Source organism: Pristis pectinata, chromosome 3 (assembly GCF_009764475.1).
Source record: "Pristis pectinata isolate sPriPec2 chromosome 3, sPriPec2.1.pri, whole genome shotgun sequence".
Classification (NCBI taxonomy): Eukaryota; Metazoa; Chordata; class Chondrichthyes; order Rhinopristiformes; family Pristidae; genus Pristis; species Pristis pectinata.
The window spans coordinates 63,931,983-63,956,932 of record NC_067407.1 but is presented as its reverse complement, the minus strand read 5'-3'; the positions used below and the strand labels follow the sequence as shown (position 1 = coordinate 63,956,932).

General features: G+C 42.3%; 1 protein-coding gene across 1 annotated transcript in view; it reads left to right on the top strand.

Moving 5' to 3' along the window:
- LOC127567716 (neurogenic locus notch homolog protein 2-like) overlaps positions 1–24,950 on the top strand; it is a 152,077-nt gene that overhangs the window by 15,184 nt on the left and 111,943 nt on the right. The window contains exon 2 of the mRNA XM_052010682.1: positions 5,962–6,043. Within this exon, the coding sequence (XP_051866642.1) occupies positions 5,962–6,043 (82 nt within the window). The remainder of the gene's footprint in view (positions 1–5,961; positions 6,044–24,950) is intronic.

Sequence of the window (24,950 nt, the reverse complement as noted above, 5' to 3'; positions counted from 1 at the left end):
TGGGGCAAGATTGAATCAATGTTTCTGGCGCTGTGAGGCACTGGCTTTACCAGCTGTACCATTGCCACCCAAATATTAAATCAAGGCAGCCTAAAGTAGATTGGAAAATCTTGGGCATTATTCAGGACTAGCAGGGAAATATTATGGTGGCCTATACATATATATTGTGAAGGCAACTTTGAGAGTTTACTGTGCTCTAATTGGCTGCACCAATTAGTTCTCTAATTGCAGCACCAACAGTTCTTGCCTTACAGCAGTGACCATGTTTGGAAAGCTTGTTGACTGCCAAGTGCTTTAGAATGTGTGAAAGTCATCATAAGCTCTGCTGTGTTTTGTGTTGTCAGTGGAAATTCCCAGTCAGTAAGAGCTGAATAATAGTTGGAGAAAATGAGGGGTTTATAATGGTCATGCTCTGGAGCCTGCCCTGTTCACAGAGAGTGGGTGGTTGTACTGCAGTAGATAGCAAATAAATAAGCCTGAACAAGTACTTAATTTCAAAGTTGTGGTCTCCAGCTATTGGTGAACCAGTAAGGCCACAGCACCTGCTTCTTTGAGCAGGTGAGTTTCAGTGAGGGTGGTGGATGAGAAAGAGAATGTGTTCACATTTGGCATAAGAAGATTTGCTGCTTCCTGGGATATTGTCAAAGACTTGCCAGTTGAACCAAGTGTCCATGTTTAAGCCCAGGGAATGTTTGGCTTGCATTCCCCAGGCAACCATTCCATTTGCCAGTTCATTCCTAACTTTCAAGTTGTTTGTGCAGGTCTATAGAATAGTGGCCTGATAAATGGATTAGAAAATTAGCTGAGAAACAAGGTGCAGAGAAGAGTAGTGAGAGGTTTTTGGACTGGTTGGAAGAGCACAGTTCCACATGGATTGGTACTTGGACCACTGTTTTTGTCAGTGTACGTGAACAATTTGGATGTGCAGTTTCCAAATTTGCAGAGTGAACAGAGGTTGAAAGGAATAGGCTTGAAAGATGTACAGAATCTGCTGCATTAGGCAGTCAGAAGGCAGATGCTGAGAATAGTTGAATACAGAATAGAAGGAAGAAGTGGTAACAGAATCTGCAGTAATGCAGGGTAAAAATGGAGTACATAGAGAACCTGTTGATGGGTGCGTTGATTTGGGTCTGACCGGATGCAAGAATGAGGATGACTGGCAAAAGAAAAAGTGTGGGGGAGAAAAAAACCTTGAGTGCAGTGAATGATTGGTATCCAATGGAAGTAGTGGAGGCAGATTCAGTTGTGACATTGAAAAGGGAGTTGAATAAGTGTTTGAATAAAGAATTTGCAGGGTCACAGGAGGGATGAAGGAATGAGACTCGCTGAATTACTCTTATGGAGCCTGTACAAACTGACAGTCTCTTTCCAAGAAGTAACCGTCCTGTGAAATCTTATTATCCTACCCAAATTTGCTTGCATCAGGAACTTGGAATATTGTCAAACAATGGAAACATTTAATTCAGATTTTATACTTGGCTCTTGAAGTTTCATTGCATACACCTCAGTGACCTGCATACAAAATAAAGGATACTAGTTGCAGTGCTGTTTCACGAGACAGGCCTGAAGGGCTCTTGATAGTGGCAGTATGTGTCTAGTGACAGCGCCATGCTCCTGGGTGATCAGGTTAGGCCTTGCAATTGCAATGTTGCTGCTTGCTCTTGGTTAAAACTTCTGGGAAGAAGTGGGTGTTCACAATAGCTTTTACATTATTTTTGTGACTGTACATCACTGATTTTCTTGTATTTCCCAGCTGGGACATAAGCAGTTACGATGTGGGGGTGGAGGATTGCAGGAAGTCAGACAGTGGGAAGTACATACTCCTGATGGCAAGTATTGGTTGGGAGCATTGAAATTCTGGCACTTAGAGTGGAATTATAATAAGTGACATCTGGTCCTGGGTAGCAGGATATTTGGATTCTTTATCCTGAGTGTGAAGGAGCGGGTGAGATGATCAAAATGAAAGACTGACAATAACTGGTCTTGAGATTCTGTTGAAAAAGCAGGACTCGTTCTTTTTTTAAATGACTGGATCAAAAGGTTGAAGTTTCTCAGACATAATGTGGGTCCACTCATGGTCTAGTCAATTTGCAGAAGGTCTGTGGGGCTGTATGATTGATGGTTATGAAGTGGAACACCTGAAAATTCCATCTTTCCCTGCTATAACTCTACACCCCTTAGGAAAGATGGTGTTTTCTCATCTGGAGCTGAACCTTAAAGCCCCAGTGACATCAGTAACATGAGCCCTGAGTGTAAATATGATGCTGATTGGAGCTATCAAATCCATTGTAATAATACTTTCACAACAGTTTGCTTAATGTTGTGTTTGATCATGAGGCTGTGAATGAGCATTGCTACTATGGAGGGGGAAGTGATTCTGCTATCTGCTCCCACTGGGATCAGTTAGCAATGATCTTCTGTGTCTCTTCCACTGGTGGCAACCCCAGCAGGGGTGCAGTTCCATGGATGCTGTCGGTCCATTGGGTAACCATGTTTGCTCTAATTGATCTGATTAATTGCTCAATCAAAAGTTGTAAGGCCCTCCTTGGCTGTGTGTATTTATCTTGACTGGGTTTGGGGTTGAGACTTTCCTAGGGCAATGTGGAATTAATGGATGGAAATGGATCCTTTGGTCTATCTAGCCTGTCTGATATTCTGATGCCTTGTATGTCATGGGACTTGAACTCTCTGCCCAGCCTTTCAAAATTTTAAAGCCCTATTTCTAGTCCACATGATTACCTTTGGTAACACCAATGACTATGTGATTAAAGTAGGAAGCCAGAGAAAGTGGGACATTATAGACATGAACCTGAGTTCTAGAGAAACAAAGGACTGCAGATGCTGGAATCTAGATGAAAAAGCAACAAGATGCTGGAGGAACTCAGCAGGCCAGGCAGCATCGGTGGAGAAAAACAGATGGTCAATGTTTCGGGTCATGACCCTTCTTCAGGACTGAAGATAGGAAAAGGGGAAGCCCAATATATAGGGAGGAAAAACAGAGCAGTGATAGGTGGACCAAAGAGGGGAGGTGGGGTGGGCACAGGGTGGTGATAGGTAGATGCACATGAGAGAGTGATAGGCGGAGGAGGGGAGAGCAGATACACAAACCCACTGACGCCTACAGCTACCTTGATTACAGCTCTTCTCACCCTGTCTCTTGCAAGTACTCAATCCCTTTCTCTCAATTTCTCTACTGCATCTACTCCCACGATGAGGCTTTCCACTCCAGGACATGAGATATTCAACTTCTTTGCTAACCGTGGCTTCCCTCCTACTGTGGTTGAGAGAGCTTGCACCTGCATCTCTGCCATTTCCCGCACCTCTGCTCTCACCCCCAACCATCCCAGACCCAACGGGGATAGGGTCCCCCTTGTCCTCACATTTTATCCCACATGCCTGCATATCCAACACATCATTCTCTGCCACCTCTGCCAAGCATGTCTTCCCCTCCCCACCCCTTTTCAACCTTTTGCAGGGACCGCTCTCAATGCAACACTCATACCTGCCCCTGCATCAGCTCCATCCAGGGACCCAAACAGTCTTTTCAGGTGAAGCAGTTTTACCTGTAACTCCCCTAATATCATCTACTGCATTCGGTGCTCCAAGTGTGGCCTTCTCGACATTGGTGAGACCAAACGCAGACTAGGTGACCATTTTGTGGAACACCTACATTCCATCCGTAACCACGATCTGCATCTCCCTGTTGCCAGTCAATACAACACCCCCTCTGGCTGACAGTCCTCAGCCTCCTCCACTGCCAGGAGAATTCCAGGCGCAAACTGGAGGAATGGCACCTCATTTTCTATCTTTGGATTTTGCAGCCTAACGGCATGAGCATTGCATTCTCCCACTTCAAGTAAAGCATCTCCCCCCCCACCTCTTTTTCCCTTTCCTAGCCCATCTCTTATTTTTCTCCTCGCCATTTTTCTTTTTTTCCTATACTTTTCCTCTTTCCCTTTCCTTCACCCCCCCCCCCCACCTGCATCTGCCTATCACTATCTCTTATTTGCATCTACCTTGTGCCTACCCAACTCCCCTCTATGGTCCACCTATCATTGCTCTGTTTTCTCTACTCTTCTTCTCTCTCCCCCCCCCCCCCCCCCCCAATATTTAGGCTTCTCCTTTTCCAATCTTCAGTCCTGAAGAAGGGTCCTGATCCAAAACATTGACCATCTGCTTTTCTCCATGGATGCTGCCTGACCTGCTGAGTTCCTCCAGCATCTTATTGTTTTTTCGTAAACCTGAGTTCTTTGGTCTTCAACAATGAACAATTGGCATGGGCATTGACTTCTGTAATTCTAGGCATGCAATGCACTGTGTTTTCTACCAAAGTAAATGATGCTAAAATGTCACCGAATTCTCTATTGTGAGATTTTTGGGGGGTGGGGGTGGGAAGATTAACCACCTGTGTGTGTACTTGTACACGACAAAATTTTTAATTTTTTTTACATTGCATACATTAAATGCATTAAGGATTCTTGGTGATTTAATGAGTGTGTGTTAACAGCCATTTTGTGTCAAATTTTGTTGTCAAAACCATGGAGGCAAAAAGGATTATGGGTATATATGGAATGGTGGGGGGCGAGCTGAATATTGAGCAAAACTTAATTTGTTCAGCAACTTGTATTAAAACATGAAGTAGTTCACTCATGAACATTGAGACAGCATGTTGCATTTCCTGTCTCCTCCCATTCTGCCTTTTAACAAAAGACATTTCAGATCTGTTTATTTGGAATTTGAAGTGAGGAGGATGGATTTTGAAATAAATTGTTTTCTTTTGCGCAAGTATCAGGAATCCAACCTGTCTGGTTGAAGAGTAACAACTAACATGCAAATTAGGTAATACTGGTCCAACAGGGAACTGTCAGAAATCTAGCATCAAAAATAACCACACACTTCATTATAAGTTAGTTTGACTCATCACTTGGTAGTAGGTTTCTCGGGCACATGATTGGAATTTTAAATATTTTTGAATATCATCACACCTCTACTCTCCTTTTTACCTATCTTCCTTTATTCTCCTGTTTCATAACAAGCAGGCACTATGTGCACCAAAACCTTTGACACATTGATCTGGTAGTAAACTAGGCTGTATGTGAGAGGCAGGGTGATTTAGATTCCCATTATTCTCTAGCCCCAGGATGGGGGTTTTTGTGTGATGCCTATCGATACGGAATAGTCTGCTGACAGAATGTGGTTACACTACAGAGTGGTTATCAGTGTTTGGATTTGAATGGAATTTTGACTTCTAGACTAAATCTCTGTAAAGCTCCATTGGCTAGCATTCTATCTACTCTGTAACAAAAAAAAAGTTCTACTGCTGAGCATTATTGTTGACTGTCTAGTTCACATCTTACCCCTGTGCTCACTGACCTACATTGGCACCAGGTTTAGAAATGCACTGATTTTTAAACTCCTGGCCTCTGATCTCTCTCCTTTTCAACACTATGTCGAACTGGCATTCATCAGATGTATCTGACCTTGTGTATGTTCCTAAGTTGAATGACTTCATTGTTGACAACTATGCCTCGAGATTGCCGAGGCCGCAAGCTCTAACTTCTTCCCTAACCACCTCCTGACTCATTATTTCTTTGAAGGTACAATTTAAATCTACCCCTTTATCCACCTTTTTGGTAATCTGTCTTGGTAAGCTGTTGTTGAATTAAGTAATGCTTCTGCTAAGCACATACCATAATATTTTGCTGTTAAAGGTACAATAAAATCCACAATGTTAAAATGACTGGAGAATTAAATTCCATTATTTTACTTCCTGGGATCCAATTGACTATCATATAAATTTCAAATTAATCTGTCTTGTAGATGGTAGAATTTGTGATGGTTAGATTTTAAAGCTGCATGTAAAGTTAATCTTCTATCAATGGCAGAATTGCAAAAGCTTGGCTACAAACTGAAAGTGTTCTTTATGCACTTGTATTTTAACTAAGTTTTCTTTTCTCTCAGCATTCCATTGCCGTGACTCCTCTCAGCCTTGTGTGAATGGGGGAACTTGTGTAACGCATCAAAATGGTACCGGAGGTTGTATGTAAGTAAATTCCGGCTCCTGTACTTGATTGCTATATACTTGGTTTATTTCTCTGGTTGCTGGTCATCCCAGAAGGTTGCAAATTGGGTCTACTCTTGACTTGCATTAATTGTCGCATGTGTGTGTGCTTTCTGTTCAATCCAACTCAAGGGGCGTAAAAATAACCCACTTTGCAAGTTCTTGTGTTGTGTTTTATAGCCAAGTTGAAAGAATGCACTTGTTCAGATTTGTCAGTGTGTGTGCAACGAGGATTGAGGGAAAGATTGATTCTTCCTCCTTCTCGCAAGGATACGAATGTGAGCTTGCGAGTACATGGAATTTATTGGAGTACTCCTTGGGGCTGGATTGCAGGTTCTTCTGCCAGGATCCAAACCTGCATCCTGTTTCAACCAGCAACCTTCTACTGATGGGACTAAATCGGCATCTGGTTCTTGAATGCCTGGGTTCTGACATCTGTATTCTCAGGATTAAATTCCTTCTGGGTCTTATTGTCCTGCAATCTCCTTCAACCATGTACGGGTCTTTCTTGACTTGAGCATTTTTGTTCTAACACCTTAACTCCTTGGGGTTTATGCCTGCAGGTTTTCTCTATAACAATTGGTGTACCACTCTCCACTCACAGAATACATGGCACCAAAATATTCAAAGTGCACTTCAATCAGCCAATCAAATTCGTTATATTTGACTTAATGTTTTCTTGGAACACATCTCTTTTGTAACCTGAAGAATGTGTTCTGTCTCAAGCTTTGTGGACTTCCTAATGGCTTATTGTCCTTGGGCCAACCTTTTGAAGGCTGACTATTTGGGTGTTACTGGAATTTCTTCACCTCTCCACTGCTACCTCATTTGAGATGCTCCTGCAATACCACCTTGGGTCAACCTTAATCCCCTATCTTCTATTTCTCCCACACCTTCTCTGCCATTTCTTGGTCTCTTGATGTGGTTTAGCAATTTTTGTCTGACAAACATGTACAGCACCTTGAAGTGTTTCTGTGATTCGGGTGATTATATGAACTTGGCAATGTGATATGTCCAAATTTAATGTCAGCATATTTAATTCACAAATCCTTTAGGGTGTGTACCATCAACCAGGATTGTGGCAAAGCAGTTTATAGCATACAATGCCTAACACCTCACTTCCAATAACTAATCACCTTGAAACAACTTGCCTTTGTTTGGTCTTATTGTTTTTTAGTCCTTCATGCCCAATATATTACTTTTGAAGAGAGGCTGTGATTAGGTGGATGAACACAGTAGCCAGTTGTTGCATAGCAAGCTTTGGCAGCAAGAAAGATGAATGAGCCGGTTAGATTGGATTTCTGCATCTTATTGTACTCTGACTGGGACATCAGCTGGCAGCCCAGCACAAGGAAAGAAAAGAGAATCCGCTGGCTAGGCGTGCTGCCGCACAGAGCAAACGCCTAGGAATTGTGCAAGTGTTTACAGTGCTGAGGGCTGCATTCGCTCTGGGTAATGGATATTCCCCGAGGTACAGACAGGGATTGCATTGTTCCTGGGGGAAACAGCAGATTGAATAGCAGGGTAGACTTAAGCACTGCTGAAGAAGTTTTATGATTGAGTGAATGACTCTTGTACCCACTTTGTAATTTGTATCTTCGCAAGACTCTTGCTTTTGTATATTGACCTGGATTTGTCTCCCTTTTTGTCACAGACCTCTGAGATAGGATCGTTCAGTGTCTTGACAGGCTGCTTGCTCCTATGGAGCTGGCGGTGTTAACAAAACAGTTGATGGATTTCAATTCGGACTTTTAAGTTCCCCCCTGGCCCCGGTCTATTACTTTCAGATGTTCATGTATGCATTTTCTAGCTGGTATCATTGAACAAAATTAATGAATAAGATTCCATGGATAACTATTGCTTCACGCACCCCATGACCTGAAGAGAGTTGTAACAATCCTGCCAAAGCAAAGACCTTGCTACTATGCTTGATTGCCAGTGAAGTGCCTTTTGAACTGTTGTATTATTGTGACGGGGAAATGGGGTAGCCAATGGGCACAATGTAAATTCCCAGAAAAGGACTTTCGACAACCTGAATTTGTTTTCTATTAGTAATGTCTGATGTACAAATATTGCCAAGTCTGGCATGGGTAACTCCAATGCTAGTCTTCAAAATATGTGTACTGCATCTAATTAAGGGGGTATGGGGATTTCACTCCAAAAACCTTGTCCAAAAGATGATGCTTTTGAACTGTTGCAAATCATTGCCCCTGCCTCGGGTTGATGGCCTTGATTTTGTGCAGCTTCTTCCAGTGTTTCATGTCAGCAAACTTAATGCAGACTGGGGTGATCTTTCTCCCTATGAATTGTTATTATGACTGGCTCAATGTTTTTGGAGTATATAGTCGCAATTCTGCATGGATTCTTTGGAAAAACCTTGGCATTGTTTTTTCTTTCAAACTTTCTTGATTCATTCTAATCATTTATTTTGCTTCAACTGGAAAGCCATTATAGTATTAATGCTTTCTGTTCACTTCCATTGACAAGTATCATTTGGATCTTAAGCTCTTCCTGTTTGCTAGCACGCATGTCTCTTGAATCTGTTAACTTCCTCAGTCCTCATGCAGTTGACCTACTAAGCTCTGATGTAATCTGTGGCCAAAGCAGTTTACTCCTTTAGTAGGTGGAGCAACTTTTAGTTTTAATATTCAAAAAAAAAATCCAACAGTGATAGAATTGGCCAAGGAATTCCTGATGGGGTTGAACTATCTCTGACTGTCCGTAATATCATATTGTTACAATACACAAGGGGGACTTTCAGCCCATCAATCTTTGCTGGCTCTCAGAGTAATCCCCTCATTCCCATTTTGTCACTTATTTCCCTCTTGCATGTCCATCAAGGCAAAATTAGGATTTTGTTAATGGGGAATAATCGTATTTTTAAAAAAAAAACAAGCTCGAGTATGCAGCCTCTAAATTGCTGGAATAAGAACATGCGAGAAGCATTCAGCAGGTCACTCAGCATCTGGAGAGGAACAGTTCAAGTCTGAGCTGAAAGACCATTTGTTGGAGTAAGCTGGGGCCATCCAGCACAGATACAGGCCCTTCAGCCCATATCCCTCTAAGCCCCACTCCTCCATGTACCTATCCAAGTGCTTATTAAATGGTACTATTGTACCTGCCTCAACCACTTCCTCAGCCAGCTCATTCCTAATATTCACCATCCTCTATGGGAAAAGTTGCACCTTGGGTCTATTTTAAATTTTCTCCTCTCTCCCTAAATCTATGCCCCCTAGTTTTGGACTTGCCTACCCTGGGGAAAAGACTGTTACTGTCCACCATATCTATGCCTCTCATAATTTTAAGCACTTCTATAAGGTTGCCCCTCATTCTCCTACGTTCCAAGGAATAAAGACCTAGCCTGGCCAACCTCTCCCTATAACTCAGGCCTTCTAGTCCTGGCATACATGTGTGCCATGGAGCCAGGACCACCCTGGGTTTTGGATCCTACATTAGTCAACTGATCTGGGCTTGAGCTCGTGATTACTTTTACTCTGTGGTAGCCTGCCAGCATTTGTTCTTCATTTGAGTCTGAACGTCAATCCTTTGTGAAAGGTGGCCACCAGGAGTACACTAGCAGCAGAGGAAGCAAGGAAATTGTATTGCATTAGATTGATGTCATGTCTAATGCAGCAGCTGATTGATAAATAGGGGGTGAATGCCTATCAAAAAACATAGAATTGGGAAAATCTGTTACTGATGAGCTGTAGTGGAAACATTGATTGCTCAAACAATGCCAGAGGGAATATCTATTATGTCCATGATTATCTCTACGTACTTTTGCATTAAGGTAGCATTTTAAGTTGAGAGTTAACATTGGAGTGTATGTTACGGTGGGTGGAGAGGGAACGGGCATGTCTCTGGGCAGTAATTAGCAGAAGGAAACTTTGTGGCGATTGCTCGGATGAGACTGCAAAACCTGATTGAGGTGAGTGAGGAGAAATGAAGTTGCTTGTAAATTCTCATGTCACAAGTTCCTGAATGTCAGTGCATTTAATGTCTTGTGGTTTTGAAAGGTTCTGTATCTCAGGAAAGATTTGAAGTTGATTTAAATGGACTGTTGGCAACCTTCGTATTGACACAGCAGACTGGAATGTTGCAGAGCAGACAAACCTCTGCCACTAAATATTTACTTAGTGTTAACATATCTGGCAGCTCTTGATTTTTTTTTGTCATCACCCATTTTGTGACTTTGTTTTTGTTTCATCCCTTCCAGGTTCTTATGTCTTGCTATACATTTGGGATTCCTAAACCCTTTCTGGCCCTAGTAACAGATTAGGGTGAACGAGATTGAGCTGCTTGTCTGCCCTTTCAGCTCAGACATGAGACTGTTGTGCGGGGAATGCAAGAATTGCAACCAGTTCCCCTTCCTTTCAACATTGTTCTCCAAAGGCAACTCTGTAGGATACATAGTTAGATAATAAAAAGATGAATCCTCCCTCCCCATTTTGAGCCTTTTTGCCCCTTTTTCCCTCTTTCTCGGCCATTGATCGATCTATGGTTGAAGTACTTTGCTCAAGAGTCATGTCAGCAGGGTATTTGTTAACAAGTGCATTACTATGTCCTGGAACACTGCACACTGGGACATGGTCATCAGTAAGATGGTACTGGCACTTGGTATCATCTCCCTCACCCTGTCTTCGCCCAACCTAAGATACTAAAGTCAATTTCAATGATTCCATCATTGGACCACCTAAGATGAACAGGCACATGAAACAATGAGGCTTGAGTCATTGTGGTTCAATTTGCCCTTCCTCATTATTTCCTCAATGGAGTCACAATCTTACATCTTGGTTTGTGGATCTAGTTCATATCCTCAAAGGAAGGAGCTTTGTCCATAATTCTGTCTTCACTCGTGCTCTAGCTCCAACCTAAGAACTGTGTGGGTGTACATGTGTGCATGCATACGTGCCAAGGTGGATTAGGCTGGGGCTTCCCCTGGCTTTTTAAATTGTCTTGGTTTTGTTTGCTATTGAACCCCCATGGTCTTTAATAAAAACTGCTCTCCTGTTGGCAGCTTCTTGCATTTGAACGCTTCGTGTGATAGAACCTTAACAAATATTTTTAGGTATTAGATTGTGAAAAGGATTCTGCCACAATTGCTGTGACACTGCGTGATCTTCGAAATTTGCAGTCTGTAATTTGGGAAGTAGGCAAGGATGCCTGGGGCAAAAGAAGCTGCTTTTGTTTGTCAAGAAGCTTCATAGATTTGTTGGTGCCATGGAAACTACATGTGTGTGGAGGGGTGTGCAAATTCAGATTTTAAACGTACAATGTTAAAAATTTTGTAATTATGCTGTGGCCATTACATATCAAAAAAACACTGCTATGGTGCTTTGGATTGGGGATGGAGGTGATAGGGATATGGGAGTTGAGATTCCAGCTGTTCTACCTGTGTGAATTGCCTTTTTTTTTTGTTGAATGAGCAGAAATGAAATGTTTATAAACTATCGAGGGATGGTCCTCCACATCATTGTGAATTGAATGTGATTCTCTCCACGGAGGTTCCCAGAATATTCTGAGGAAGGCAGGTAATCCAAAACCAGCATTTGGCACTTGATTCATGCATTCTATCCTCCAAACGGAGTGAGGGGAGGTCGGACTGGCCAGCAATGGTGTCGTAAACAATGACTTGGAAGTTGCATAGGTTTTAGTATCTGTAGTATTTCTGACTTTTGCTTCAGTGCAAACCACTTGATTGTGTTAAGGTAATGAATTCTTCAGCACTGGGAGTTAATAATGTTATTTATGGTAGGTGTTGCACTTTATTTTGAAACGTCCACAAGCACTGCAAGCTGGGAATTTTCTTTAAGTTCAGTGTTTGCCTATTTGGCAAACTCAGTGGCCGATCTGTACCAGCAAATGCCACAAATGGCATCGATAATAAATGACCAGTTAGTGTTCCTGGTGACGCTTGTGAGGGAACACCGTTGGCCAACACTGCAAGACTGCAACCATTACATAGTCCTCATCTTTGAACTGTGGGATCTGTAACACCTTCCAGCCCTGGACATGGGACAAAGAAACAACAGAAATAGCAGCAGAAGTCAGCCATGTGGCTCCTTGAGCTCACACTACCTTTTAAGGAGTTTGAGGCTGATCTGATTTTGTCCTTCAGCTCTTGCCAGCTGTCAACAACCCTTGACTCTCCTAGAGACCAACAACCTGTCAATTTAAACCTTGAATATTCAATGAATTGGCCTTCAAAGCTCTCTGGGCTCGGGGATTCTGAAGATTCATGATACTCTGAAGTTTTTCTTCACCTTTCCCTTAAATAGGCAATCACTTGCTCCAAAACTCTTAATATGAGGGGAATCAGCTGCTCATTGTTAAATTGTCAACTTGCTCAGAATCTTGTATTTCGGTAAGATCATCTCTCAATTTTTTTTAAGCTGTCGTGTCTTGGCCCAATCTTTCCTTGCGTGAAGATTCCTCCATCAAAGGAATCAACCGAGCAAATTTTGCATTAACTGCTTCCAGTGCAAGAAGAGCTCCTCAAATGACCAAACCTGTACGCGTTGCTTCAATTGTTGTGGTCTCTTGAATACCCAGAATAGTTGCACCGAAATGAGATTTCCTCTCTTTTGTATAATCTGTCCCTCTGGCAATGCTGGCCAACATTCTGTTTGTCTTCCCATTTATTTGTTGTAACTTTATACCAAGTTTTAATCTCCTACATGAAGACATCCTGGTCACTTTGCTAGAGTGTTGAATAGTTGCTGTCCATTTAGTATTCTACTTGTGTGTTCTTCCTACCAAAGTGGATAATCGCACAATCCTCCATCTGCCAAACTTCTGCATCACCATTTAACCAATCTACGTCTCTCCACAGATGCTCTGCATTCTCATCACGGCTTGCTTTCCCACCTTTCTTTGTATCATCAGCAGACTTGGCTGCAATGTACTTGGTCCCTTCATCCAAGTTGTTAATGTAAGAAGGTAAATAGTTGACGCCCCAGCACTGGTCCCTGTGGCACTTGACTGGTTACAGCTTGCCAGTTGAAAATGGCCCATCTATCCTGAATTTCTTTTGTTATTTGGACAATCCTCCTTCCATGCTAGTGTCACCCCGCTAACACCCCCCCTTCTCCCCCCCCGCTCTTAATTTGTGAAATTAAAGTTTGTTTCACCTTACGGAATGCCCTCTGGAAACAAACGTACTTCACCTCTACTCATTTCCCTTGACTTACCCTGCTCTTTACATTGATTTAAAAAAAAATCCCTCAAGAGTTTAAACACTACTTCCCTTCAATCAGTATGTTTACAATGCTTAATGGTATTATGCTTTGCCAAATGACCTGCTAATCCAGTTTTGATAGTGTATTCCAGCATTTTTCCCCAACAAGAGAAATCTGTATAACTGACTGACTTTTTCCTTTGTCTCCCACTTCCCTTGTATAAGGATGTGACAATTACAATTTTCTAAACTTTTTGGAGATCCTTTTTGAATCTAGGCAATTTTGGGAAGTCACAACCCATATATTCACTATTGATCCAGCCTCTAAGAAGCAGGCGATTGGGTCCAGGGATGTCAGTCTTATTTCCATTAGATCTGATTAGTAGCCTTTCTCCAATAATTGTCATTGTTTTAAGTTCCTTCCTCCCTTTTACTCCTGGGCTTTCTGCAGGTTGACAAAATATTTGTTCAAAGGCTCTCCCGTTTGTTTATTTCCACAGTTGTGATCTCGAAGGGACCATTGGTTCCTTTATATCTTCCATTTTCTCTCTTACTGTCTTGGAGCATAAAGAATCCTGTGGGAATGATCCACAGATAGCAGTGTTTCGAAAGCAACACAGCTTAATGGGCACTGAATCCAACGACCAGATCGGAATTTAGAAGGAAAACACTGCGGCACATCTTCCTCTACGCGGATTTGCTTTCTGTTTGCCCTCAAGATGTTACTTCCGCTGGGGTCCGAGGTACAGTTTTCTAATGGGAGCCTGGCTCCCAGCAGGCAGGCAGTGTGGAACCCTTGCAGTCCAAGTGGTGAGCTGCAATGTGATTCCAATTACCTCCCACTCGTTCTCCCCCTACCTCTGTTTACCAGTTGCCAAACCTGCACTTAAGTGGAATGTTTCTGTATGTCTTTACTTGCGTCACAGTTTTGTGATCAATGTTTAAAAAGTTAATGTGATTTGGGAAAATATTAAAAGTTAAGAGACCAAATAAAAAGTGTTGTACATGCTGAAAACCAGTAAATGTTAAAACCAATTTAATTTGAAAAGATTACCTTACCTTTATCTCAGCAGCTGATTTCTCTCATTGAATGGGCTTGGTCTACTGTTGGCTGGTTAACCTTGTCTGGGTTCAGTGGGAGAGATGCTTGGCCCAAGAGTTGGGAAATCTGTTAAAGTGTGTGCTGGAGATTGGTTTCTGTGAGGAATGCAAGCAGCCAGTAGAGAAGTCCCGGACCTGGCTCTCTGCTGAGTGAAAGGCTGCACTCTAGTCACCACTAGGGAATTGCCCTATGAGCATCACCTCTGACAGATGAAATGCTGATGCCAGGTGAAGATTTGCCCCATTAAGATGTGCCTGACTTTGGTTCTGAGGCAGGTAGGCATTTCACTTGTTCGTTCTGTTGCACATCATTTTCAATCTTCAGCCAGTTCCTGTGGGACATTGAGGAGCAGCTGAGTTACCTGGTAACTTAAATGCATCACCACATGTAGCAAGTAATGCAGATATGCAGCTGCTTAGGCCCATGGAACGTACATTGTTTGGAAATGATGAAATGTTTTAATTTGGGTAGGTTCTAACAAGGGATGCAATCAGTAATTTAGACCCATCAAGTTTGTTCTGCCATTCAATCATAAGTGTTTTTATCAACCCCATTCTCCTGCCTGCTTTCCCGTAACCCTTAACCCCTTACCAATTGAGAACCTATCAATTTCTGCCTTAAATACACCCAGTGACTTGGTCTCCACAGCCCTGTGGCAATGAATTCCACAGATCACCCACCATCTGACTGAAGAAACTCCTCACCTCAATTTTAAATGAATGGCCCTTTATTCTGAAAGCTGTGCCCTCGGATCCAAGATCTTCGCCACGTCTGTTCTATCCAGGCCTTTCAGTATTTGATAGGTTTCAATGAGATTCCCATCATCCTTTTGAACTTGAATGAGTTCAGGCCTAGAGACGTCAAATGCTCCTTGTCCCTTAAGCTTTCTTCCCTGGATCATTTTGTGTATGTCCTCTGACCCTCTCCAGGGCCAGCACATTTTCCCTTAGATATGGGGCCCAAAATTGCGCTCAATATTCCAAATGCAGTCTGACCAATGCCTTAAAACCTCAGTAGAAGATCCTTACTTTTATGTTCTAGACCTCTTGAAATGAATGCTAACATTGAATTTGCCTTCCTTACTACCAACTCAGCCTGCAAGTTAACCTTAAGGGAATCCTGAACTAGGACTCCCAAGTTCCTTTGCACTGTTGGTTTCTGAAATTTCTCCTCATTTAGAAAAATAGTCGACCACCTTTGTTTTTCATACCAAAGTGCTTAACTCCACACTTCCTTACACTGTATTCCATCTGCCACTTTGACCACTCTCCTAACCTGTCCAAGTCCTTCTGCAGACTACCTGTCCCTTCACCTATCTTGGTATCATTTCCAAACTGGCCACATGCCAGCAGTTCCTTCATCCAGGTCATTAATGTGTAAAGTTGGGGTCCTAACACTGACCCCTGCAGAACTCCACGAGTCACTGGTGGCCATTCTGAAAATGTCCCCTTTATCCCCACTCTCTGCCAATCTTCTATTCATGCTGTTTCCTTGCCTCAAACACCATGGGCTCTTACCTTGTTGAGCAACCTTGTGTGCGTCACCTTGTCAAAGGCGTTATGAAAATCCTTTGACCTGCTTCTTACCTCAGAATTCTAACAGATTTGTCAGGCACTTTCTCCTCTTAATGAAGCTGTGCTGACTTTGCCCTATTTTATCATGCACTTGCAAGTACTTTGAAAATTCATCCTTAAATCTTACCAACCACTGAGGTCAGGCTAACCAACCTATAATTTCATCATTTGCCTCCCTTCCTCCTCTAATAGGAGTAACCTTGTGATAGTTAGCTCCAGACACCTCAGTCAGGAGGAACATCAAACGTACATCTATGCTGTCAAATCCCTTAAATTTGTACGTGAGATCACCTATTTTTATAATGCCTAAAGAATAGAGGCCAAGTCTGAAGAATCTCACTTCCAACAACAAACCTGCCATCTCAGGGATCGATCTGATTAGTATTTAATGCATTCCCTCCATTGCAAGCAAGTCAATGCCCTGGTGGGGAGCTGACATGGGTCTCTGGTTTCACTTTTTCACTAACTACGATCTCATCAGTAATGTACAACTCCATTTTGGGTACTGCAGCCCATGTTGATATTCAGTGGTAAATTGGTTTATTATTGTCACGGACACCAAGGGACAGTGGAAAAACTTCGTTCTGCATGCCATCTATACAGATAATTTCATTACAACCGTGCATTAAGGTAGTGCAAGGGAAAACGATAACAATGCAGAATAAATCGTTACAGTTACAGAGAGTGCAGGCAGACAATAAGGTTTAAGGCCAAAATGAGGTAGATTGTGAGGTCAGGGGTCAGGAGTCCATCTTATTGTACTGGTGACTGTTCAATATTGCGGGATAGAAGCTGTCCTTGAGTCTAGTGGTATGTGCTTTCGGTTATCCATTGCTGATTTTGACAAAGTAATTCCTTGTTCTATACACTTCACATTTTCCTCTATTTAAAAAAAAATGCAGCCACTGTTTCATTTGGAAATGCCTGTATAATTGTATACTCAAACAATTAGCAACGTGATGCATTAGCTGTGACAGCACAATATGAAGGTTGTATGGCTTTTGCTATTATTCTTGATCTAATTTTAGAATTCATAATTTTAAAATAGCTGAAACATACCCTGATCTGGCTCAAGACGGTGAACTTGAACATTCATTAGTAACAAAAACTGGCTCAAATTCCAGATTCCTGTTGTTTTTTTCCTATGAAACACACTCAATGACACTGCTCGAACATCAGGCTTGGATGTGGCCAGGTTTGGATTTAGCTGCGACATCTTTCTTGCTCTGACCTGAAATCAGTCAGCATATTACTATGATTGGGGCTCGAAGATTTGTGTGGTGAGCTTGATGGACAAGTTCTTCATTTGCTGCTCACTGTTTTTGTATGTTGATGTCACTCTGCCCAGTATATGCTTTTACTCTACGCAGTCTTCAGAGACTTGATCTCTGGTGTTTTGGCAATAATCCTAACATACTATTTCCATTTTTTTAATTGTTTGACCCTGTTTCCCCCACACAAAGTTAGTCACTGCAATTATTATCATATTTTGGTTTTTGTGTTCATTCCTTAAAATATGCATTACTATCATTGAGTTTGCATTTCATCTACATGGTTGGGTGTGTGTGGATTATCTGCATTTCTTGGTCATGCCAGATGCAACCTTTATAGCTTGTCCTGTCTGGTGGGTGACCACTTTGGCTGCTGCATGTTATACCTTTCTGCACTCCAACGATTGTCACATGTTCATGTGCAAAGGGGGAAGAACCTCCAAGGAGGCGAAGCAGCCTCTCATTTGCCTGTGGTTTACACTGAGGCTGAAGTGGGTTCTGAGCACCTCCAGGCTGAAGTTGACTTGTGCTTTTGTACTGTTTGAGACTGATGCAATTAAATATGAAATGGCAGAGTCTCTAATTTCATCTCTCCAGGTGAGAGTTGTACTGTTGTATTTGCACTGCAATTGTGTAAATCTTTCTCTTGCCCTCTGTGTGGAACTATTAAAGAGGAGTTGTTGATTCTAACTAGTTTTTGGTGGGGGGTGGAAGAACAATTCTCAGAACTTGTTGCAGTTGGTTTTTATTGTGAACAATGTTTCAGTGAGCTGCATGTGGTTAGGCTGGTGCCAGAAGGCAGGCCTGGTGTGACCTTTTTGCCATGTTCATTAATGGCCTGTTGTTGAAGGAGCTGAAGCAAGTGGCTCAAACCCATTTCCTGTTCACACATTCCAGTAACGTAAGAAGTGGTATCTCCAGATTTTGAGTGAGGTATAATGCAGAATAATTTTGTTCAGTGGGATGTAGGAGTGAAAGGTTACAAAGGAATTCAGATTTGTTCCCTCTCCCCCCCCCCCCCCCCCCCCCCCCCCCCCCCCCCCCCCCCCCCCCCCCCCCCCCCCCCCCCCCCCCCCCCCCCCCCCCCCCCACCCCCCCCCCCCCAAGTGACAGGAGGGTGCTATAGGCTGAAACCAGAAGTGTTCCTGCTAGGAAACACTTCCTGCTATCACTGTGTACATTGCCATGACATCACAGTATCGTTTCCAGAATGTTTAATTAATGGCAAGGAGCTGTTCACGCAATCCAGTTCATACAAAGACTTCCCACAACAATAAAAAAAGTCCTTGAATACATAGTCCTTGGAGTGTTTTACAAAAAAATGCCAGAGCTGCCATTTGTTGTACCAATGGGAAACATTTGTGCGCTAGAGCATTGGGTTGTCGCGGCTAGCTGCACTACTATAGAATAAAGACACGGAGTCTTGTTGCTTGGAGTCAGAAGTCGATTGCTCGACGGGCACGGTGCGCCTTTTAATACCGAAACTCTTCCTGCGCTTCAGTTCCTGCGCTGATGTCATGCGCGGGTCTCCTGACCTTCCTGCACGCGGGCTTTCCTATCCCAATGATGGAGAAGGAGGGCCCCACGCCACCTTGGGTCGGGGCCTCTGACACTCGACCTCAGGAGCCGGTTTGATACTAGTAAGGTGAGTCGCCACAGGCTTAATTTTCCAGTAGTGTTTGTCAAATGGAGATGTTACTGATTGTAGCACTGTAACATACACATATTGCAAGTTGAAGGAAAAGATTTCAAGTACTGAATTTGTCAAGAATAGATTAATGAATCTATGGCACATCCTGCAGAATAGGATGTGGGCAAAACATCTGAGTTAAATAGAGAACAGAGACTCTGAAGCCAACGGGAAAAAGGACTGCTTGTTTGGCTCACTGGTCGCCTGTAGACTCCTGGGTTGCTGTTGCTCACAAGGCGAATAAGAGGTAGAGCAACCAACAAAAGGTGCTTTATTGAAGGCAGTCACCTTGCAACTAACTCCAGTGGCTGGTACAGCAGGTGTACCGAAAGTCACGCTAATGAAACACAGTTTTACTGACTTGCGCTTCTCTCTCTTTTTGGATTAAAATAACCTAACTTTTTGTACATAAAATTGCAGTGTACAGCACCATACAGTTATTGAAAGGGATACATATATATTGAAATGAGCGTAACTTTATTCTGTCTCTGAGACTTCTCAGATTTGAAACTCTTTCACTACTGTACTTCACATCTAAGTATCCACTCTAGGTGCTGATAATTCCAGTGGATCATTTATTCACACTAGCTTTGAAGCCTATCTCATGTTCTCTGGTTGTTACTTTAACATTATCCATAATGGTAACTTTACTACTTTGTATTACACTTCATAAACTGTCAGCATTCAACTTAACACGGGCTTACAACATTTACTATGTCATAAGCTAATGTAAACTTTATCCAGGATTCTTGTTGCTGCTTAAAACTTTGTGCATCTGCTTTCACACTGTATTGCATCCACCACTCTATCTTGCAGATACCAGATCTTTCCACATTCCTGCTGTCCCTGTTGAAGTCACAATCATTCTTTTTTTAACCTCTCTTTGGATCATCTCCAAAGCTTGAAATTCCAAAATAACTGTTTCCAGACTCTGACTGCCTTGTACTGCGTTGACCTCGATGGATCACCACACCTGCTCTTGTAAATGGAGCTGCTTGTATCTGCAGCACTATTATCCTGGTTTATGCTTTTCCCCACAGTCCCAACTTGTATGGTAGATACCATTCTCTTGTCATCCATGGAGACACAAAAGACTGCAGATGCTGGAATCTGGAGCAACAATCTGCTGGAGGAACTCAGCATTTTGAGCAACATCTGTAGGGGGAAAAGGAATTATCAACATTTTGGGTCAAAATCCTGCATCAGTAGTCCTGTAACTACAGTAGGTAACTGAACCCATCTTCTTCATTTGGCCCTTAACTTGAGTTCCTCCTGCACAACTGTACAATATCATTTTGATCTACTTTGGTAGAGCATGAGCATTTAAACACTGGGTGGAATGAATAAATTTTTTTTATTCCTTGCACTCTGTAGCAAGTTGATATCCATCTTGGTTTTGAACATGCTTCAAAGTCTATCCTTTTTTGTCCTAGTGGCAATCAGTACACTCATCAAGCTTTGCATAAGGAAAAGCACTTGTATCTTTTGGTCATATTTTCCTGTTCATTTTAAAAACATAGCCAAGTTTACCTTTATCTTGGTGTTTGAATATTTTAAAATGTATTTTGAGGCTTTATATTAACCATCTCCTCTTCCACAGACTGGAATTATGGTTGCATATTCATACTGTAGCGTTGTCTGTGGGTTATTCTCCCCCCAGAATTGACAAACCATGGTTAAGGAGTTCCTGATCCGGGGCCCAGTCAAGATTGAAGTGTTGAACGATGATGAGGTAAATTGAAAGGCTCTAAAGAGGTTGCGTCAGCCTTGGCTTTTTGGGAAATTATTAGGAGAAAGCACCAAAATTGGAGATGAGCCACAACACTTGAGCTGTGACCTAATAATTGTGAGATCTTGCTGAGAATATGAAATTTCATTTTGGAATCTCTAATTTCACTCAGTGGATTTACAAAGGAAGTCTCTGGTCTTTCCAGTATAATGTGAAAATAGGTTTAAGATTTTTATCTCAATGCAGGAAATAATTAGAAGTTGCCAAGGAATATAGATGTTGAAGCTACTTGATTATCCATGGCCATTGAGAGTGTATTGGCTGATATTGATCTGCTTTGTACAGGCAGGTCAAGTAATTCCTTGTCTGGCCTGTGAATGCATCATTCATCATTTAGCACAGGGCATTATGATTCCTGTCTTTTGGGGAAAGCAGCAAAGGGCTGTCTAATGGAAATAAGAGTTTCTGCTTCAAAACTCCATTTCTGTGCCACAAATGCTGCCTGAACCACTGAGTATCTCCAGCATTCTCTTTTTTTTATATAACGTGCATTTGTTGCCTATGATGAAGTCGTCTGAGGCATGAAGTCCCAGAGGTATGTGCCTTTGCTAGTCTCAATATGCAGGGCAAGGAGAAAGAATGCAGAGACCGGTGGGAAAAGCAAGATGGACTTCTTTTAATGTGGGAGTAGTGATTTTGATTTTATTTTCTTTCGAAGTACAATTGGAGAATGGACCCCAGGCTTGAAGCCAGGCAGTTATTACTGACACTTACTTTGATTTGGTTTATGTTTGTCTCTTTGAGCAAGTTCCTATTCATAATTTTGTTGTTGATGTCCATGTGGGTTTTGCGACTTGTATGAGCTTCATGTTCTTCACAGCTTTTTTAAAAATAAAAATTCCATTGCAAAGTATACAAATTGACACAAGACACTAGGAGTTTGAACAATGTGTAGTTATAGTCAGAAATTCATAGCACAGAACAAGGCCCTTCGGCCCACTAAATCCCTGATGATTATCAAGCACCCATTTACATAACCTATACTAATCCCATTTTATTCTCCCTATATTCTCATCAATTTTCACCCGTCTCCCCCAGGTTCTATCAGACGGCAACACGTTAGTGCAATTTACTGTAGCCAGTAAACCAACATGCACATATTTGTGATATGGGATGGAACTCGAGCACTCGGAAAACATGCAGACTCCATAACGATAGCACCAGAGGTCTAGATCCAACCCCGATCATTGGAACTATAGGACAGCAGCTCTGCCACTGTGCTCTTCTTGAAGGGATCTTGAATAAGTGTCACTGGAATTTTCTTTCCACATTGTTGCAGCTCAGTGAGCATCTCATTGGCACTATGCTTTAAGGGTTGACCATCTTAAAGCAGCACAAGTTACAATCACTATTATACATGCTGCTTGGGGGGGGGGGGTGTGACAGGACTTCAGGTGGTTTTATGATGTGAAAGCATTGATTTTCAGCACACTAATGCAATTTCTCCCTTGGAACTTTGCTGCCAAGCACTATAAGGTTTGCACAGGAGATATGTGTCCAGGGTAAGAATCAATTCTGCTGGTTTCATCCAGATGTGGGGGGAAGGGAAGTGGTGGAAAGACCTACAGCACAGTAAGCTATGAGTTTACAGAAAAACAAAGCCCCCCCCCCCCCCTTTGTGGAGTAAGTTTAATGGCTGTGATTAATGGAAGTAATGGCAGGGTTAGAGGTCATACACGTGGAGTAGCTCTGTGCAAAATTGATTTTCCTCAAACTTTCACCATGTCACAGCAACTAAGGATTTGCATTCTTGTATTTTTTTAGTTCATTGAAGCAGTTCCTTACAATTTGTATGTGGGGAGGACAAGATAGTACGCATGTTTGACAATACATATTATTCCTTGGGGCAGGGATAAATGCCAAAGAGCAAGTGCATGATTGCAACTTAATGTGTTTTTGGATCAGCTTGTAACACTGCAATCAGTTGGAATCCATTCTTTGGGTCAATAATTCTCTTTCAGAAACAGTGTAGCTGTTGAATAATAGAAGTGGATAGGTATTTGACTGAGAATTTTGTCAGGGGATTTGGATAGGAGTGGGTCTAAGTGGTGCTGCCTGAGAGTTGGAACTGAGAAACTGTGGGAAAGCCAGCCTGTTTTTGGTCTTGATTTAACCTGAACAATTGCAGTGTGAAGTATCAAGTGCTCATTGTGAGGAGTATTTGAAGAGTAACACTGAATCCGAGGCTGCCACTTTTAACCTCTCCTGTAAGGGCAGGTAGGAGAAGCAAGGTTAAACTGCTATAGTGAAGCAGTTGGTCTGTAATTACAAAATGTTGCTTTTCAGAAAATTTTAGCAGCCAGTGTGATAATAGAATGGCAGTTTTAGATGTACTGACACAAATTTCTGGATAACCTCGATCTGTAGAATATGTTCTCTGGTTTTCTGCTGTTTTATAAATTGACTGACTGGAGGATCACCAGGCTATCTGATCGTGTAAACCAACCCAAGGTCAGCCAACTTGGCAAATACCTAGGATCAAATGTCAATTATGCCTACTCCAGATGCACCAATACTGTGTAGTTTCAGGAATCTTTTTTAAACTCTTGACAAGTTTGGATGTATTTGTGTGGGTTTCATCACCTGACCTTCAATCTCCTGCTACGTTAGTCACCCATGGTCTACTGCCTTTACCATTCCCACCAGAAACCTCACAGACACACTGCACAGCTGCATGGTGCTAACCCAACTCGGGATTTTGTGCGTCGTCAATTAACAACCTTTTATTAGCAATGATGGCACATTGGTTTTGCTGCCTTGCATCTGACCTGGGTTCAGTCCTGACCTCGGGTGCTGTCTGTGTGGAGGTTGCATGTTGTCCCTGTGACCGTGTGGGTTTCCTCTTGCATTCCAAAGACATGCTGCTTGATGGATTAACTGGCTACTATAAATTAGCCCGAGTGTAAGTGGGTAATAGGAGAACGATGAGGCTGTTAATGTGAGAAAATAGGTGACAGGGAAATAGGTGGGGGAATAGGATTTATCAAAATCTTCCTGAGTATTGATTTTTTTTGTGGAGATTGCTTACAATTTGTAGATACTGGCATAGATTTGATGGACTGAAAGACATATTTTGATTTTGTAAGGAAATATGAAGTAAATCTGGAGATCCCAGAAGCAGTCCAGTGTGTCTGCATACCCTACTTTTGACAGCAACAGTGAATATTCTGTTCTAAGTTGGACTCTGCTCCCATGTGTGCTGCTGACGATGAGTTGCTGCATTGAACAAGGCTTGAGAGTACATTGGACTGGATTGTGAAGCATGCTTTATGTGGTCATTTAATGGTGGTTACAAGTGTTGCCAGCAAGTGTTCTCATTTTGCTTCAAACGTCATATAACCAATGATCACAATGTGTTCAAGCAGCTGGGGTATTGGATGAGGTTTGCTGTCCAACATCAATTGAGACAGGACATCCATCTTTAACATTTAAAGATGTGTTTGTCACAGCATACTTTCACTATTTTCTTTCCTCATTGACCCTTGTATCTACTACCTTGCACTATCGTGTCCCTGCAGTTATCCAGTCAGGTGTCTGAGTGTGAACATCAGGTCTTCCCTTCCTGTGCTCAAATAAAAATATATCTGAGTGAGGTTGGCTGAAATTGTTGAGCTTTTGAGTGCTGCAGGATGAATCTACAGCGGACAGGTATTTTTTGGAGAATTTTGAAAGTTGATTTGGATATGGCTGGGAATGAAAAAGAGGACAGTGATCTGAGACGGGTTGAATATGATTTTTGTCTGCTTTTAACTCCAGGTTGTAAGGACAGGCAGCAACACCTCCGCCATGACTATCCTCAACACTGGTGCCCCATAAGGCTGCGTCCTCAGCCCCTACTTAATTCCCTTAATGCAGACAAATGTGGCCGGATTCAGCTCTAACTTCATCTACAAGTTTGCAGATGACACCACTGTAGTGGGCAGGATCACAAATAATGATGAGTCAGAGTACAGGAAGAAGATGGAGAGTCTATTGGCGTGGTGTCATGACAACAACCTCTCCCTCAATATCAGCAAAACTAAAGAGCTTGTCATTGACTTGAGGAAGCAGGGTGGAGCACATGCTCCTGTTTGCATCAATGGTGCTGAGGTGGAGATGGTGAGAGCTTCAAATTCGTAGGTGTAAATCACCAATAGCTTGTTGTGGTCCAACCACGAAGATGCCATAGCCAAGAAAGTGCACTACTTCCACAGAAGGCTTAAAAATTTAGCATGTCTCCATTGACCCTCACCAATTTTTATAGATGTATGATAGAAAGCTGCCTATCCAGATGCATCATGGCTTAG